Source organism: Dromaius novaehollandiae, chromosome 7 (genome assembly GCF_036370855.1).
Source record: "Dromaius novaehollandiae isolate bDroNov1 chromosome 7, bDroNov1.hap1, whole genome shotgun sequence".
NCBI classification, from domain to species: Eukaryota; Metazoa; Chordata; class Aves; order Casuariiformes; family Dromaiidae; genus Dromaius; species Dromaius novaehollandiae.
Window position 1 is genome coordinate 8,073,508 of NC_088104.1, and position 15,780 is coordinate 8,089,287.

Below are 15,780 nucleotides of genomic sequence, written 5' to 3' on the forward strand. Positions count from 1 at the left end.
GAATATTATAACCTGCATAGCCTGGGGTTTGGATCATCTTTGGTCACGGATACAGTGAGCTACAGCAATCCAACCTGAGGTGGAAGAACTACATCCCTCAGGTAGGATTCTTAATTTGAGTAGCAGCAAGTGAACTTGAATGCTAAGTATCCATCCTTTTAGCAAAATGGACAAGGATAATAGATTCATCTTTTGACTAGAGGCTTGACACTGAACATTTTACCTCTGCTTCAGCAGAGCATCTAAGTACAAGTTCAGCTTTAGTCATGTGAATACCTGCCACTACAGCATTTTGCAGAATCAAGTCTCATCTGCCTAATTCGTTAGGCTACAGTGTTCCCAGGCAAGTCAGTTTTCTTCCAGGTATTTTGATTCTGCTTACATCACATTAAGCATGTAAGAATTAAACATGCATAGGACAGTTCTTGCCACTTCACATGTTTATGTTTTGATTGTTCAGTGTCAGCATTTTTTGTATAAAAGATTAAAATTAATGCTAGTTTGGGCAACTGAATTTGTATTTTCCTGTCTAAAATATATATTTTAAACATAACTTATACCTTGAGTTTCTGGCTTACAGAAGTTACAAAGGTATCTTTTGCAAAGCTACAGCTGCAAGCGAACAGAGCAAGTCACCCACTGAGTTGTCTATGCAGCAAGTTAGTGCCTGTGATAAAAACAGGAAGCAAGAGCAGTCCCTTATAGTCTATGATCAATTTCTTTCTCTCTTTACTTATATAGGGAAACATTAAAAAAAGTCAAAGGAGAGGGTAACTTAAATACTTCAATAGGAGGAACAGAGACAGTGTTTTTTTGAAAAATTCTAATATTTACAGTATTTTCAAGTTTCCTTTTTCTCACATTTAAAGGGATCCTAACCCTTCAGTATATATTCATCCAATCCAGAAGACTCCTAGAAGTTTAAACAAGTGCACTGAAAAAGTTTGTGTTTGTAAACATTTATTTTCTTGAACTGAAAAAGGCTTGCATCAGCACACATTGTACAGCCTTGCAAATTACACAGAAATTGAAAAAAGGTTTCTTGTCTCATTTGTATGTGCAATGAATCTTTTGATGTCCAGTGATCCTCTGCAAATGATGAAAACTTAAACCATTAAAGAGGGTTCCAGCAGTTATCAAACACAATTATCTTAGCGTGAAAAAGAGAAAGATCCATACTGGTGGGAACACAATTAAAGTGCAAACATTTTGTCGCTTGTGAAGATACAATTTAGTTTCTTCACACTTTTGCTAAAAAGAACAAATATTAAAATGTGATTCCGTGAACATTTTTTGTAACGTATTCATATTCCCCTTTATATACTTATTAAACTTGTTGGATCAGAAGCAAATCCTTCAAAGGTACACACATACGTGTAATTTCTTTTGACATTGCTTGAATGAATCTCAAAAGAAAATGACATCTAAGGAGTTAACTAGTTACTAAAATTACATTGTTAAAAAAAACAAAACACACACACAAGGGAAGAGGAACAGGTTAACTTGAAGATTTGGGGTAGTTTCTTAGAAAACAGAGTGTAATTCCTTGAAAATGGTTCTCTTTCCCCCCCTGCTCCCCCAGGTTCCTGCCTTGGAACAGATAGCTGTGTGCTGGCAGTGAAAAGGGATTATAAAATACAAATCTGAACATGGGTATTTGTTACGAACGTTTGCTGTACAATAGAACTTTGGATCTGATACAAGAATTCAGAAATATAAAACAAAACTACTATAAAAGTAGGGTGCATTTTAACAGCATTCCTTATAGAAAGCTGCCTTTCTGTCTCATCAAAGATGATTGCTTGCTATTGTCTGGGATTAACTCTGTTTTTTTTATTTTTTCTTCATCTTGCTGGATCACTGGGTTATTCTTCAATGGCTAATATGACAAAACATCCCAGGAGTCTCTATGAAGAGAACAGAAACCCCATAACATCAAGCCAATCAAAGAGAGAAGGACATGGAAGTAGTAAAGGCTGAGTGTCCACTGATGTAACTGCTACTGAGAACTAGCCCTTTCCAGAATGTGAAAGTCGTAGTGCTTCTTGCTTGTTCTCAGCCTGAACTTGGTAACTGAGGTACTACTTTGTTTCTTCAATGCATTTTGAGCAGCTGTCATTGTAGGGAACGTAGCTAGAACCGTGTAAGTGGAGGCCAAGTCACTAGGTTTGGATGGCTCAGTGTTCACATTACTATCTCCACTGCCACAGTGACGGCGATGGTGCTGCTGCTGTGTTTGTAGACACTGGGAATCCCTTAGCCACCGAATCTTGGCACCAACTTTAAAAAGTTCTCCAAATAGTTTTTCTGCTTCCATACGAGTTATTCCTTCCGGTAGTTCAGTAATTTCTAAAACTTTTCCCACAACTGAAACAAGAAGAACATTAAATTAAAATTGTTCATTGTACTTAAGATACATAAAACACAGTGGAAAATGGGTAAATGTATCCTCCCATCTCCAGTTAGCTGATGTCAAATACACAGGCATTCCATTTCTGGTGCTTTAGAGAGCCTTTTGCTTTCATACTTAGCACCACTTACGGCTACAAGCGTACAAATAAAAGCTGAGAACACAAACTGGAAAAAGGCCCCTCAAAAGAAAAAAGGAAAGGAAAAAAAATGTACCCCTAATTTTGCAGCAGGTTTGAGAACTCACACTACTATCTGATACGTCGTTCTGACAGAAGAATAGTCTATCTTCTCTGTCTTGCCCAATAAAATTGTTAGAAAAAGCTGATTTATCCTTAACATTCTGGAAAAAGTTTATGATAGGTAGCACTCGCAACAAAAATTCTTTCCACTAGAGATCTGAAGATAGCACATGTCAAGTTTAATTTGCTTGACATTTCTACCAACTCTAAAAAGCTAATCTGCAGGTATTCTACTCAGAGAAACTAAAACAGAGCGCAGCATTTTTGCAATCTGGACAACTATTTCCTTACTGGGTAGCATGCCTTGTCACCAGTAAACTTGCTGGCTCCTCAGAATCCATGTGCTTATTTATATCAAAAAGGGAGAAAGAAGAAGAAGAAAAAGCACAACCTCATAACCCCACTCATATGTGGCCTGTGTATGATTTCAAGTTTCATGTAAGTAAAAGGAAGTGAAGGTTCTGTATATTGAATACAATATCAGAAAAGGGTTTTGGTATTGGCTTATGTCTAGTAAACTGACAAACTTTTTTCTTTCGGTCCTGTCTAATCCTTGTCTTTTCTAGTTCTTCCCCCAGCCTTCAGAACGATAACACCTTTCTCCATTCAACATCCTCTTTCCCTCTCTCTCCTGACCAAGTCTTCTTCCCCTACATCCTTATCTTCTTCCCCTACATCCTTATCTTTCCAGGGTTTGCCTTGTCCATTTCTGTCCAATTACTCTTCATTCTTGCCCATTTTTTTTAACCTATGCTTTTCTTATTTCATCCCCAGACCATCACCATAATTCACCACGAGATTAGAAAAAAAAAAAAAAAACAAAACACACTACCACACCCTACATACATGTCAGCTGTCTCTGCTCTTTTCTGATTAATCCATTCTGTTGGAGGACTGGGTCAATCAGCAATTGTATACCTGGTTCTCCAGCACCAAGATCTGCTGAAGCAGCCTTCTTTGCTGGCTTCTTTCCCCTGTTTCCATGTTTGTTTCCAGGCTGAGACTGGAAAGATGGATATAAATCATGTACTTTAATGACAATGCATCAATATGTAAAATTTCAAGATCAGCCTAGTGAAAGATGGTGCAGAAGAACATCTGGAAAGTAGTCTGCACCGCAGTGGCACAGAACAGACTTTTGGGCCTAATATTAGTCTTGGAGTTAAGCAAACGTGCAATCAGGTGTGCTCAGTCCATGGCTTCATAAGAAAAAGAAAGGATGAAAAATCATCTTAAACTTTTCTTAAAGGGAATTTAAAAAAAGCAACAAAAATACTTTATTTAGAAATACCCATATTTATTTTTTATTTTTTGAAGTTTTTACTCAAGTAAAACTGAAAGAAAACTCTTTATTTTAGCACACGTTCCCTCTCTGATTTTTTGAAACTGCTGGCAAACCCCTTCCAAAAAAACTATAATCTACACTGTGCCTTGTATCTTCTTTTGCAGGTTAAAATTTAGGAAAATTTTAGAAAAGCTAATTTCAGAATAACGTTTTTCACCGTTTTTAAAACAAACAAAAACAATGGGAAGAATCAATACAGACTAAAACTGTTATTGAAAAGCAGCTATCTTCCAATCAATTACATTTCTAGTGCAATAATATATTGCCCTGTTCACAGTTATTACAGTGGCAGTCCTGAACTGTTCTCTTCAGTGTGACCAGGAGATTGTTTTCTTTCATACCTGTTGGCTTGTTACTTGTCCACGTAATAAAGATGTTGGATTGTATTGCAGGGGCTGGCCAAGCAATGGGTACCTGGCATCTCCTTAAAGAGAGAGGTAATTAGATTTTTTTTCTTGTAATATGAAATCTTACACACCTTAAGAGAATTTAGAGGATCTTATACAGAATAGAAAGCAGAGTGATTACGTATAAAGTAGTAAATTTGGCTAGGCTAAGAGAATAAGATTTAGCATGTTTAAATAAGTGTTTCAAAAATTAATGGTAAGCGTATATACATCATGGACCGATCACGTAAGGTGAAAAGGTACAAGCTTAAGGCTGCTTACATTTAGAACTTAAACTGAAAAACTTGAATTTTTTTTCTCTGCAGTCTTATCTATGTTCCCGTTATTTCAAAATGAGCTTAACAAGGCTAAAACTCCTCTCGGTGTACTGTTTTAACCATTTGCACAGTTATATCTCTGATGAGTGTCAGGTTCATCTTTACATTCCCATTTACTCCAAGGATCCGCAAGGCAATTGAATAGAAATTTGTAATAATCACAAAAGATGAAGAAAGTTGAGAAAGAAATGCTGAAATTGAAAGGAACTTTGTAACAGGCGATCTGGAATTTTTGCAATAAAAATGGAACAGAGCAATTATGTAAAGATTATGCAGGACAAAAGATGAAAGACAAAATAAGGTTTTCTTCATCAATAAGGAAGACTTACAAAATTATTTTTCCTGTAATTTTGCTTTACTTTCTTTCACTTAGAACTGTCTATAAAAATAGACCCATTAGTTTTGAGCTTAGAAACTATATCAGGACATCTTTGGTCAGTGACAAGAGGGTTTTTTTTTTTTTTTTTAGCACGTGCTTGTAAACAGCATCAATTTTCACATGTCTGAAAATTTTGTCTACTGTTCTTCTATTACTATGGCAGCAGAGGACTTATACTCTTCTACAAGGAATTTCTTACATCTTTGTGTGGGAGAACCCAGAGAAGGATAACAGAACTATTTATTACTATTTGAAATAGCAGCAGTATTGGCTAGAGTTTCCAGCCTCATCATGATAGTGTTACTAGAAAGGAATGAATTCACACCTAAGCAGTGGTTTGATTCAGTGCACAAAAAAAAAAAAAAAAAAAAAAAAAGAGTCTGGCAGAATGTTTATCTTAACATCACATTTCTGTATCCTTTCCCTCAAGAAACAACATCCACCTGATGTATTAAGATCAGCTAGTTCAACATTATTTATCTTTGTAGTTCTTAAATTGTATCCTTTGTAACAGCGTTATGTAGAGTTCTTGATTTATAGTTGAAACAAAGCAAAAATTATATCAAACATTTTATTGAGATTTACAATGCTGAAGTGGGGAATTCCACATGAGAGAGAGCGGGTTATAAAAGCTCTCCCAATAACAAGAAGATCAAAGCTTTGGAGAATATGGAAGTTGGTATTAGTGCAGAGAGATAAGCCTGGATTTTTACATAGTGAAGAGTGCCTAATTCTGATCCTGCTTCAAAAGTATTACTACTTAAAAGTGAACCCGTTTATCAGAAAGTCCTCATATAAATTAATAAAAGAAAATTCAAATGGAAAACACACATTTTAGTTAACTGAAAATATACCTTGTCCAGGGACAAAAGGTCTAGAAAACTGGGGCACAATAGAAAGAGGTGTTAAAGTGGGACGGATGTTCTTCATATTCGATAGCTGAGCTGGTGCTGGTGATTGGGCCGGTGAGGTGACAGGACTACCTAGTTGAGGACTATGCTGCAACTACAATAAAGATAAAGTCAACAAGTTAATGTTTAAAAATATATTTTGTTGAATGAGCTAAACAATACTTACACCATTCAAACACAGGAAGCAAAGTTAAAGTAGCTATAGTGCGTACTATCAGAAGAGATTTACTTCCCCCAAAAGAACTTAAAAGACATGCAAAAATGCAATTTATGCAAATCATAAGCCATCCTATAAAGCAAAACAAAAACCTCATACCTGTGTGGCACTGTCTAAAGTGCTAAATTCTGTGGACTTCTGCCCCCTTTGATGATCACAGTAATATTTATTGTGTTTCCACTGTGGAGGTGAATGGTTCCGAGGCTGGGGATTGTTAGGTATATTTAGTTGCATCATTACTACTCCTCCACCTGGTGGTGGTGCTACTGCTACAACACAAGAAACATGTAGGATATTGTTAGTTCATCATTCATTTAAATTTTCATTTTAGCAGAACAGAGGTGAATTTAAAAAAAGGCAAATTACATAATGATCATTTTGCAAAACATATTGCTGAATACTAGAAAACTAGGGCAGTATCTTCTATATGGCTACATTTCCACTATCAGATAAATCTTTGATGGATAGCACAGAAGGCTTCCCAGAACTTATAAGTGGAACCACTGAAACTCATTATTGAGAATATCTTTGAAACAAATCATTCCATCTAACTGTAGTTGAAAGTACTTAACATTTACATTAGTTTGAGCAATGTATCAAAGAACAGGTCATATTAAGTAAAGATAAGCAGTATTTAAAAATACAAACTATGCAATGTTTCATCAGCAATATGTTTTCAAAATGTTTTATCCACCGTGATGCCACACATCAGAAAGACCTAGAATTATTCTTTACAATAAAATGAGGCTAATTTAGCAATCTAAATTTTTTCTGGGTAAAGACTGCAAATTGATCCCTTATCCTGTGCTACCTTGTTACTGTGGTAGCTACAGAAGTTCCCGAGTTAGGGGAGAACAGCCAAACAGCCAACACTGTTCCGTAAGGTTTCGTGTGAGGAGCTGCAACAAGAGGCTGCGTGCAAGAAGCTGCTTCCCCCTCTTGGCTTGTCTCATCCTAGACAATTTATATCACGTCCTGTTTACTTTTAATTGGTGGTTTGCCATTTCCTTTCTCTGCTGTAGCCACTAACTCTTTACATCATTTCTCAGAAACCATGATTAAAATACGTGGTTTAAGAATCATTTAATCATCCACCTTTAAAGAGGGATGAGCCTACGATCTTCTCATTTCACTACCCAGTACATTTTAGGATGCAGGTCAGATACAAGATGAACATACATACATACATACATATTTTTTCAAATGGGCTATTGTTTTCACTACCCCTACACTCCACAAAAAGAAACAGTGTGACTCCTTAGAAAAGCAAACCAAACAACGAAAATGTTGAATAATGAATGCTCATTCTGTTAAACCTACATTAACTTTTGTAAATTGTATTCTGAAATATTTACCATATTGGTATTTATCAAAATAAACAAAATAATAATAGTAATGCTTTCACATCTATGCTTCCTTTATAATCAAGTATCAGAAAAATATTTTCAATGGCAAGAAAGTACTACCAGAGTGTTATGGATGGAAATGAAAGCATCAGATATTTGGTCAGCTTTAACAGAGGATATAAATTAAAGAGTCCTTGTTCTGTCCCCACAAGAGCCAGGTTGTGAATGTTTCTGTTTTGTTGCATGCCAAAATAAAAGCTATCTAAATTTATGGATATCTACTATAATCAGAATAGTATCTATAACAGTTTCCAAATGGCAAAGCCATAAATTAGCATAATGCATACTGTATATGTAAACCTGAAATGTACCAGGCAAACATCTACATATACACATTGCATTTTGCACATGAAAACTAATTTAATTTTAAATATTTTATTCATAATATCCATATTTTATGATTATAAAATATGTATTTTTATCTGTTTTATAATATTTTAATATTTTATTCTACAAGGCTCACCATACATGTTTTGGGCTTTTTTTCCCCCCTCCATTCTGTGACATCTGAACATCCAATAAAAACGCTTGCCTTTCAAAATCACCTACAGTATTATTTCTTAAAAACAAATAAACAAAAAACCCAACACTGTCACTACCTGAAAATGCTATTTAGACTGCAAAAAGAGAATTTTGTACATCCAAAAAGACTGGTTCGTTTTATCTCTACTACTAGTTCCACAGCATTTCAATAAATTGAAATAAATGGAATTCTTTTCTTAAGCATGCTCATGAAGTGAAGCCTTGTAGAAGGCGTAAGTCAGTTTACAGACACTTAACCAGTCAAAACGCACGAGAAAGGAAACTCAAGAAATCCTGAAAGGCTTCCGAGATTCAGTCCTCTATAATTTTCAAAAACAAAAAAATATACTGCTCAGCCTCTTGTCTGCGTATGTCCTTATCATCCTTATCTCAATCACTTTGATTCATCACCTCAATACCACTGTTGCTGAAGTGCATTTTTTTTTTTTTTTAAATTCTCTCAATATTTGTTCTATGTCACAGAAGGCTTCCCTTTCCCCAAACTTCTTTAAATCATACAGCTTAACAAATCTGAATTAAGCCTTCAAAACTGCCTAAGACCATAATTATCGGGACAGATTATGACAGGGTGGAAGAACAAACTACAGCAAGGCCAATTTTAGACATCCTGAAATTACGAAGTTTTCAAGAACTACAGCCAAAGAAACTTCAAGGAAAATAGAAACAAAACGAAGCCTGTACATCAGCTAAAGTATACTGCTAAAAAGCCAGCTACCTTGCCATTTAACCACATGTTATCTGTTTACTAATAATCAGGCTATAAAAATACCTTAAAAGATAATCATTCGTAAGAAAAATCACATTTATAGTGGAATCCAGGTCATTGACCCAGGGTTGTTTAATCTACTGGTTGCTTGCAAAACACACAGATAGAAATATTTGAGGTTATAGCTTTTTGGACAACCCAGCCTCTAATGTGTCAAACTTCTTATCAGTAAAATAAGGACAGAACCAACATGATTACAGGATTGTTCTATAACCTCCTTGTTTAGAGTCTAACCCTAAGGCCTCAAATTTCCTGAGCAGTCTGTCAGTTACATGAGCGTTGCAGCTAGTAATTCACAGCATGTAGGAGTTCGGGTACTAGCACTTATAAACATTTTGTGGATATAACAAGCTCTACATCAATGCTGTTTTCACACCCCACTGAGGCTGCTATTATACACCTTCTAAAAATCACCTAAATACTTTGTAGATCAAAACATTCTGAACCTGGTTCAGAACAAGTATTCATATAGATGGCACTCGTGTCACAATTCTATCAGCCAGGAAATCAATCTGATAATTCACAACAGATTTCTAGACAGAATGGCTTACAAGAAAATCCTAATAAAATATACCTTTTATTGGCTGCATGATGGAAAGACCAGTGGGCGAACTTTTACAGGATGAGGATGAAGACACTATGCTGTAGTGCACAATGGAAGCAGCCTGTTGTGGCTTTGATTTTGATGAAGGTGGTAATAATGTAGGAGGTGATGGCTTCTGACTTGAATGGTTGTTATAAACTACGGAAGTAAAAGCAGCAAATAAGGCTACTATTAAAAAAAACAAACACACACAAAACAAAACAAAAACAACAACACACACCAAACCACTCAAGTATTTTATTTCATTTCCCCTTCCAGCAGGTCCAAAAAGCTACCTCTCCCCTCTCTCTATCTCTACCAAATACTTAAAATTTTCACCCTCTTCTTCCCAGGAACTCTTGGTAAAAAAAAAAAATATATATGCTACTCCTAGTTTATTCAAATGAATAATCTTGAATGCTTTCTGAGCAGAGGAGCCAAGTATACTGCTTCCACAATGATCTTTCTGTTGCTATCAAATGCAGACCTAAATTTGAAATTTTTCAGACCTGTGCCACTATTTAGAAGATGCAAGTCATTCTCCTGAGTCTGTGTTTATTCCCACATCTTTCTTTCTCAACTCACAAACATACAAGGAAGGCATTATGATGTATATTATTGAATTTAAGAAAGTTATTTATCACTGAAAGCTCTCAAATTAAGTCAAGTTAAGCTGCCTCCAGTACAACTTAAAAAAAATACAGAAATATAATAGTTAATTCTAAATCACACCCCTAATAGTGAATATCCAATTACTCAGCATAATAATAAGCTAGAAACTTTTAAAGTCATTAAAAAAACCTGTTTATTCCCCAACCTGCACATTGCTGTCCTTGAAGCTGCTGTGAGTTGCATGGTGATGATGTTCTAGGAAACTGTATCTGCTCTGATCCAGGAGGCTGCAAATATCCTACTGATGAACTGTAATAAAAATAATTTAAAAAATGACTAACAGATGAGAGTTTATGTCATACTTTTTTTAATCATGGCTGCTGCATTAGTCATCTGCACATACTGCAAGTAATTGAGATTTTGATAACTTTAAATCAATAATCTCCTCCTTCCACCTCCCCCAGAGAAGAAAAAAAGATCATGTCTCTTCATATACCATAACTTATACGCTGTATATATTAAGAAGCTGTACTACTTCACCTATTTTGATATTTTTATGTAGATAGAACTATATTGGTATAGAGGTATGTAGAATACCAAAAAAAGGACAGTTTGTTGACTTGTCCAGTTAACCAGAATTAGGTCTCAATTAGACAATCACCACAGAACTCGCCGTGAGGGTTTCAGCTGCTGTCTCTCAGCTGGAGGCTAGACCCATGCAGCTGCGCCACAGCGGACTGCATGAACGCGCTCAGCCGCTCCAGCACAGAGCAGCACAGCTTAAACAGACGTCTGCGGCAACTGCCTTACCATGGCTTTACTGAACAGGTGGTGGGAAAAGGAAAATAACTAGTCATAGGAGAAGGCTTAAGGAGAGGGAACTTTCACATGTTTTTAACACCTATGAGAAGGAAAACTTTAAAAGTTAATTTACGCCAGATATTTTTCAGGCATTGAGTGGAAAGATAGCACAATGACAGACATAGCCAAGTTCTGTCACACTACTAACTTTTTCTTGCTTTGTAGAAATACACAAGCTCAAGACAACAAATCAGTGAGATGCATGATAAGCATGCGCTTAAAAATATTTTGCTGAATGGGATAGGCTACAAAGCAACAATTTAAATAAAATTTCACGTTTCTAGCTGCTGCACTGGAGTTTCAGCTTTGCAGTTATACGACTGCCTAGATGCATAGTGCATGCACATTTGTACACAAAGTGCGAACACTGAAGGCAAGTCTTTCTTCTGAAACATCAATACTACCAGAGTCAGAATGTCAGGTTGATGGACTACAGTCAGAATGGTGCCTAGAGCGCCAAAATGAAGTACGGGATTCTAACAGATAAAATAAACATCCAGCGGGAATGAGAAAGATATTTTTATAACTGCAAGCTGTGGGGAAAAAAAGTAGGCATAATCCTGTTGGCCACATCATTTTTACCGATGTCTTCACAGCCAATTTGTCCTGTCCTCTGTCCCACAGTTGAATATTTTAAATAAAAAGTGCCCTATTTAAGCAGGCAAAACTTGGTGAAACTGAAACAGATGATTTCATATCTGCATGCAACATGTGCAGTCTCACACAGCTTCTCATGTGTCTGCAGATCATAGTTTTCTTTTCAACAGTGACTGATAGGCTTGAGAATATCCAGTTCCTGCAGAACAGTATTCTACCTTCCTTGTCAAAGTGCTCCAATATATCTATTTTGGTAGAAGCAAGATGCTGTCATTAGCTGTAGGCTGCTCTGAATTCCAAACAAACATTTCCCTCTTCTAAAGAGGAGGACATTCCAAACAAAGAAGCAAAAAAGTGGTAAGCAAAAAAAAAAAAAAAGAAAAAGAAAAAAGAAAAAGCCTGAGATTATGTCTACCAACTCCATTGAGTCTCAAAAATAACTACAAAAGAAAAGGTTAAGAAAGGACCTACATGTACAAAGGACAAGAATTCAGATTCATTTAAGTAGATGAAGCCATGCAGAAATACCACAAATACAAGTTAAGTCTCTGCACTTAAAAAAGGATGAAGCAGGCTTCATACTGTTGCTGCTTGTTCAAATGCTACAAGCAAGGTATTTTAAAAAGATGCAGGTTTGTAAGTCCAAAAAGACTAAGTAAAGGAAAATTTGTGACAAGCAGTATTAATCCTGATTAATTCTTGTAAATATTTACCTGTTCTCTCATCAATATCCATATCATTAGGACACACAGGGAGGTCTGTACACATAGACCAACTTGCTGTTATCAAGGTAGATTAAAAAAAAGTTATTTTTTCAAACAAAACCTGAGCACACAAAAAAATTCCTATAGTACTTTCATAGCCAGGTTTTGCCAGCAGGCTTGATTAGCTACAAAGTAAGCTAAGCTCCTTCCAGACAATCCTCCAAAAGAGGAAGAAATTAACCGTCTATTTCGGGGGCTCAAATCTCTTTTCTCTATCCCTTCTTAAAGTAGTATCTTTGACAAAACCAGTGAATAAAGTCAGTCATCTTAAATGTCATTGCAAAAAGGAATTATAGTAGCAAAGGTGTTTCATATAAGGATGTGTAAGAAAGGAATACAAAAAACTAAGACTTAGAACTGTATTACAAGAAGCTACTGCTGAACATGAGATGGAAATACTATTTTGCAGTAAACAAGTAAGTCCCAATTAAAGTTGTATTTATTTAACTGCAAAAAAAGGAAATATAAACGGATATTTAAAAAAGTGTTTGTAAGTCTACCTTTAAAATATATTCTAATATATGCAATACTACAGCAAATTCTGTCAGTTACTACAAGGCAATTAAGCCCCGTTGCTGAAGATTATGTAACCGAGTTAAACTCACCTTAAATTATTCTGCTGACTTGATGGAATGACGCTGTAGTAAACCGGCATTCCTGTTGCTGGCAATCCTTGATTTGACTGACTGGGAATTAAAACAGGCTGCTGATATGTCTGCTGGGGCACTGCTTGGGAACCTTGAGGCATGGAAACCTAAAAATTGAGAGCACATTAAGACTTTCTTCTGCAGACAAATTTTTCTTCTACCTCCTTACCATTACCCAGTTATATAAAATTTTTTTAAAAAACATGGCCAAAGACACTGAAATACACACTAAATTTATTCCTTCTTATCACCAGCAATCTATCCTAGAACATTACGTATTTGCTGATCTAACTACATATTCTATTTTCATTAATTTACACAGTGTAACAGGTGAAACTACAACAGAGGTAAAATTTAGTTAGTCTTATTCAACAAGACCTCAGGCTAAGTCTATAATTTGAAGCAATTAAAAACAAATCTCAGGGGAGGAAAAAGAAAACAGTATATGCTTTACTGCTAGCAAGAGTGATTGAGGGTGTGGTTGGGGTAGGAATTATAATTTGGCACATAACTCCAAATCTACACATTATACCAATCATATTTAAGAAGCACATATGATGCTATTTTGCTAGAAATATCAGGCAATCCTAAGACAAGTTACGTAATTTCTTCACCATCAGATAATTACTTCAGGTTTCTTTTTACGCAAAAGGCAATAGAATTTTCTTGCCTCTGGTACTTTGCTGTGTGAGCTGGTTGCTTTAAGAGCCTAAAAAAATACAGACAACGAGCAAGTAAAGATGCAGATGAATGCAAGAATAAAATAGTAGAAATGCAAGAATAAAATAGTAGAAAACAAAAAATGAAATTTTCTTTTTAGCAATTATATAACTCTCATAATTAACCAGCCAGTTCTGGAAAAAAATAAGATGAATTCCTTAAAGGAATCAGAATAGAAGAGAGAAACCCAGAAAATCCACTTTGAAAATCCCCAGAGCAATGAACTATGACTTGCTTTATAAAAACTCCAGTTCTTTCTTGTGTTGCCCATATGCATGTCTTTTGCTTGGTTGGTTGGTTTTTAAAGCTGTATGCATTGGGGCAATACCCCTGTCCAAAATTTATTTTGCACAGAGTCTGGAGTGTTTGAACATACAGGGTAAAACAGGCACAGTTGTCCCTCAGTGCCATACTTGCAGACTGAAGTCTGACACCAGGAAAGAGGATTAGGCAAAGGAAGTGAAGAGCACCTTTTGAAGAACAATTGCTGCAAAGCAAGTAACTTTTTCATTTTTCAAGGGATTGTTCACATGAACTATGTTCTTGGTGACTAACAGACATTAATCTATTCATCAAAAAATGGGAGGTTGGAGTTCAGGCTAACAGCAGACCGAGGGACAATTCTCCCAAAAATAGAGACTTCACAAACGTAAGGGCCAAGTTCCACAGAGGGAGCTTTACAAATCTGAAAAATAAAGACATTTCTCAATAATGCTATAGTGACTGACAGAGCTCTTACGGTTAATTCACGCTAGCTTTCCCAGTTCCTAGTTAAAAGGCTTCATCAAATAATTTGGAGAACAATTTACAAGATCTATAACCTTTCTCCTAGAAGGATCAAGCTTTCTTTTTTCTTTTTTTCCATCAAGTAGAAAAAAATGTCAAAGATAACATTATTATTTCTCTGGATTTGTGAAATTTAGTTGTCTTTCTGGAGTGTGGAGGGAAGAATGGGAGGGCTGAGACTGAGTAAGGCTGATTTGCACTGAATTTGTGCACTGCAACCCAAGGGATGCTGTTTTATAAAGACATTGCACATAAGAAGCTGGCCCTAGGGTAAGTCTTCTACTCTTCAAGGTTTTGTAAAGGTCAAATGAAAAAGGCAATCTTTATAGGTAAGTACTCCAAGAAACAAGTTGGCTGACAGCTGAAAAGTACAAACCATCAAATTGGGTATTACTACACTGAAATCTCAAGGAGGAGGGAGCAGATCTTCATAACAACAGGGAAAAAGAAGAACACATTTTCTACTTTATCATGGCAAGAAGAAAAAAAAAAGTGAGGCCTCCATTAACAGAAGATGTGCAGTTATTAACAATAGAGAGATCTTTATGGGGCAAACTGAAAGCTCAGACAAGATCAGCAGTGTTCAGTACCACTGACGTGACGAAAGAGATGGACAAAGATGAGATGTCAAAGCAGAAAGCTTCTGCCTATATTTGTTTGCCAGACTCAGGGCTTCCTGCTATACAGCAAAATGGTTGGAAGCGCAGCTCAAGAACAGCTTCTTTATGGGAGTATTGCCCAGTCAGCAAACAGAACAAAGTTAGGTATGAACACAAGATGAAGTCCTGCTCATTTATGATGAAACTGGAAAATAGGCAGAAAGTATAACCTCTAAGAATCTGCCAATTTCCAGTGAGATGGCATATACCTCCAAGCTCACAATTAATGCAATTCTGTGATGAAAAGGTGTGCAAATTGAAGGCATTGACAAATTTATAAATGTAGACTGAACAGGTTCATTGTGGGCATGATTTTTTTCTTTGTAGGTGTTATTTACATCACTGTTCTCTTTCTTCCAGGATCTAATGCCATATTAAGTGACCTGACTATATCAATCTCTATTTATTTTGTATTTGGTCTGAGTTGCAGCAGAATGGCTGCAATATATATGGTAAGGACAAAAATAGTAAAGTATGGCTACTGCAAAAAGGGACATGTGAAGGGAAGCCAGGAAGCCCTTCCTCTATTACACTGGCCTTTGAAGAACTTTATCCTAGATCATCATACTATTCAGATAACAGTTATACTCTGTAAGATATAGATATATA

General features: G+C 36.0%; 1 protein-coding gene across 13 annotated transcripts in view; it reads right to left on the minus strand.

Moving 5' to 3' along the window:
- Positions 1-943: 943 nt before the first annotated feature.
- The window catches only part of R3HDM1 (R3H domain containing 1), a 54,835-nt gene continuing 39,998 nt past the window's right edge, over positions 944-15,780 (minus strand). For 9 of the 13 annotated variants that reach the window (XM_026108730.2, XM_026108728.2, XM_026108723.2 and 6 more), the window contains 8 exons: positions 12,965-13,113; positions 10,343-10,446; positions 9,517-9,684; positions 6,327-6,496; positions 5,954-6,104; positions 4,338-4,420; positions 3,498-3,654; positions 944-2,367 (listed from right to left, as the gene is read on the minus strand). In XM_026108730.2, the coding sequence (XP_025964515.2) occupies positions 2,000-2,367; positions 3,498-3,654; positions 4,338-4,420; positions 5,954-6,104; positions 6,327-6,496; positions 9,517-9,684; positions 10,343-10,446; positions 12,965-13,113 (1,350 nt within the window). In that variant the 3' untranslated portion in view covers positions 944-1,999. The remainder of the gene's footprint in view (positions 2,368-3,497; positions 3,655-4,337; positions 4,421-5,953; positions 6,105-6,326; positions 6,497-9,516; positions 9,685-10,342; positions 10,447-12,964; positions 13,114-15,780) is intronic. The other 4 variants (XM_026108733.2, XM_026108734.2, XM_064514616.1 and 1 more) reach the window with 1 other exon arrangement.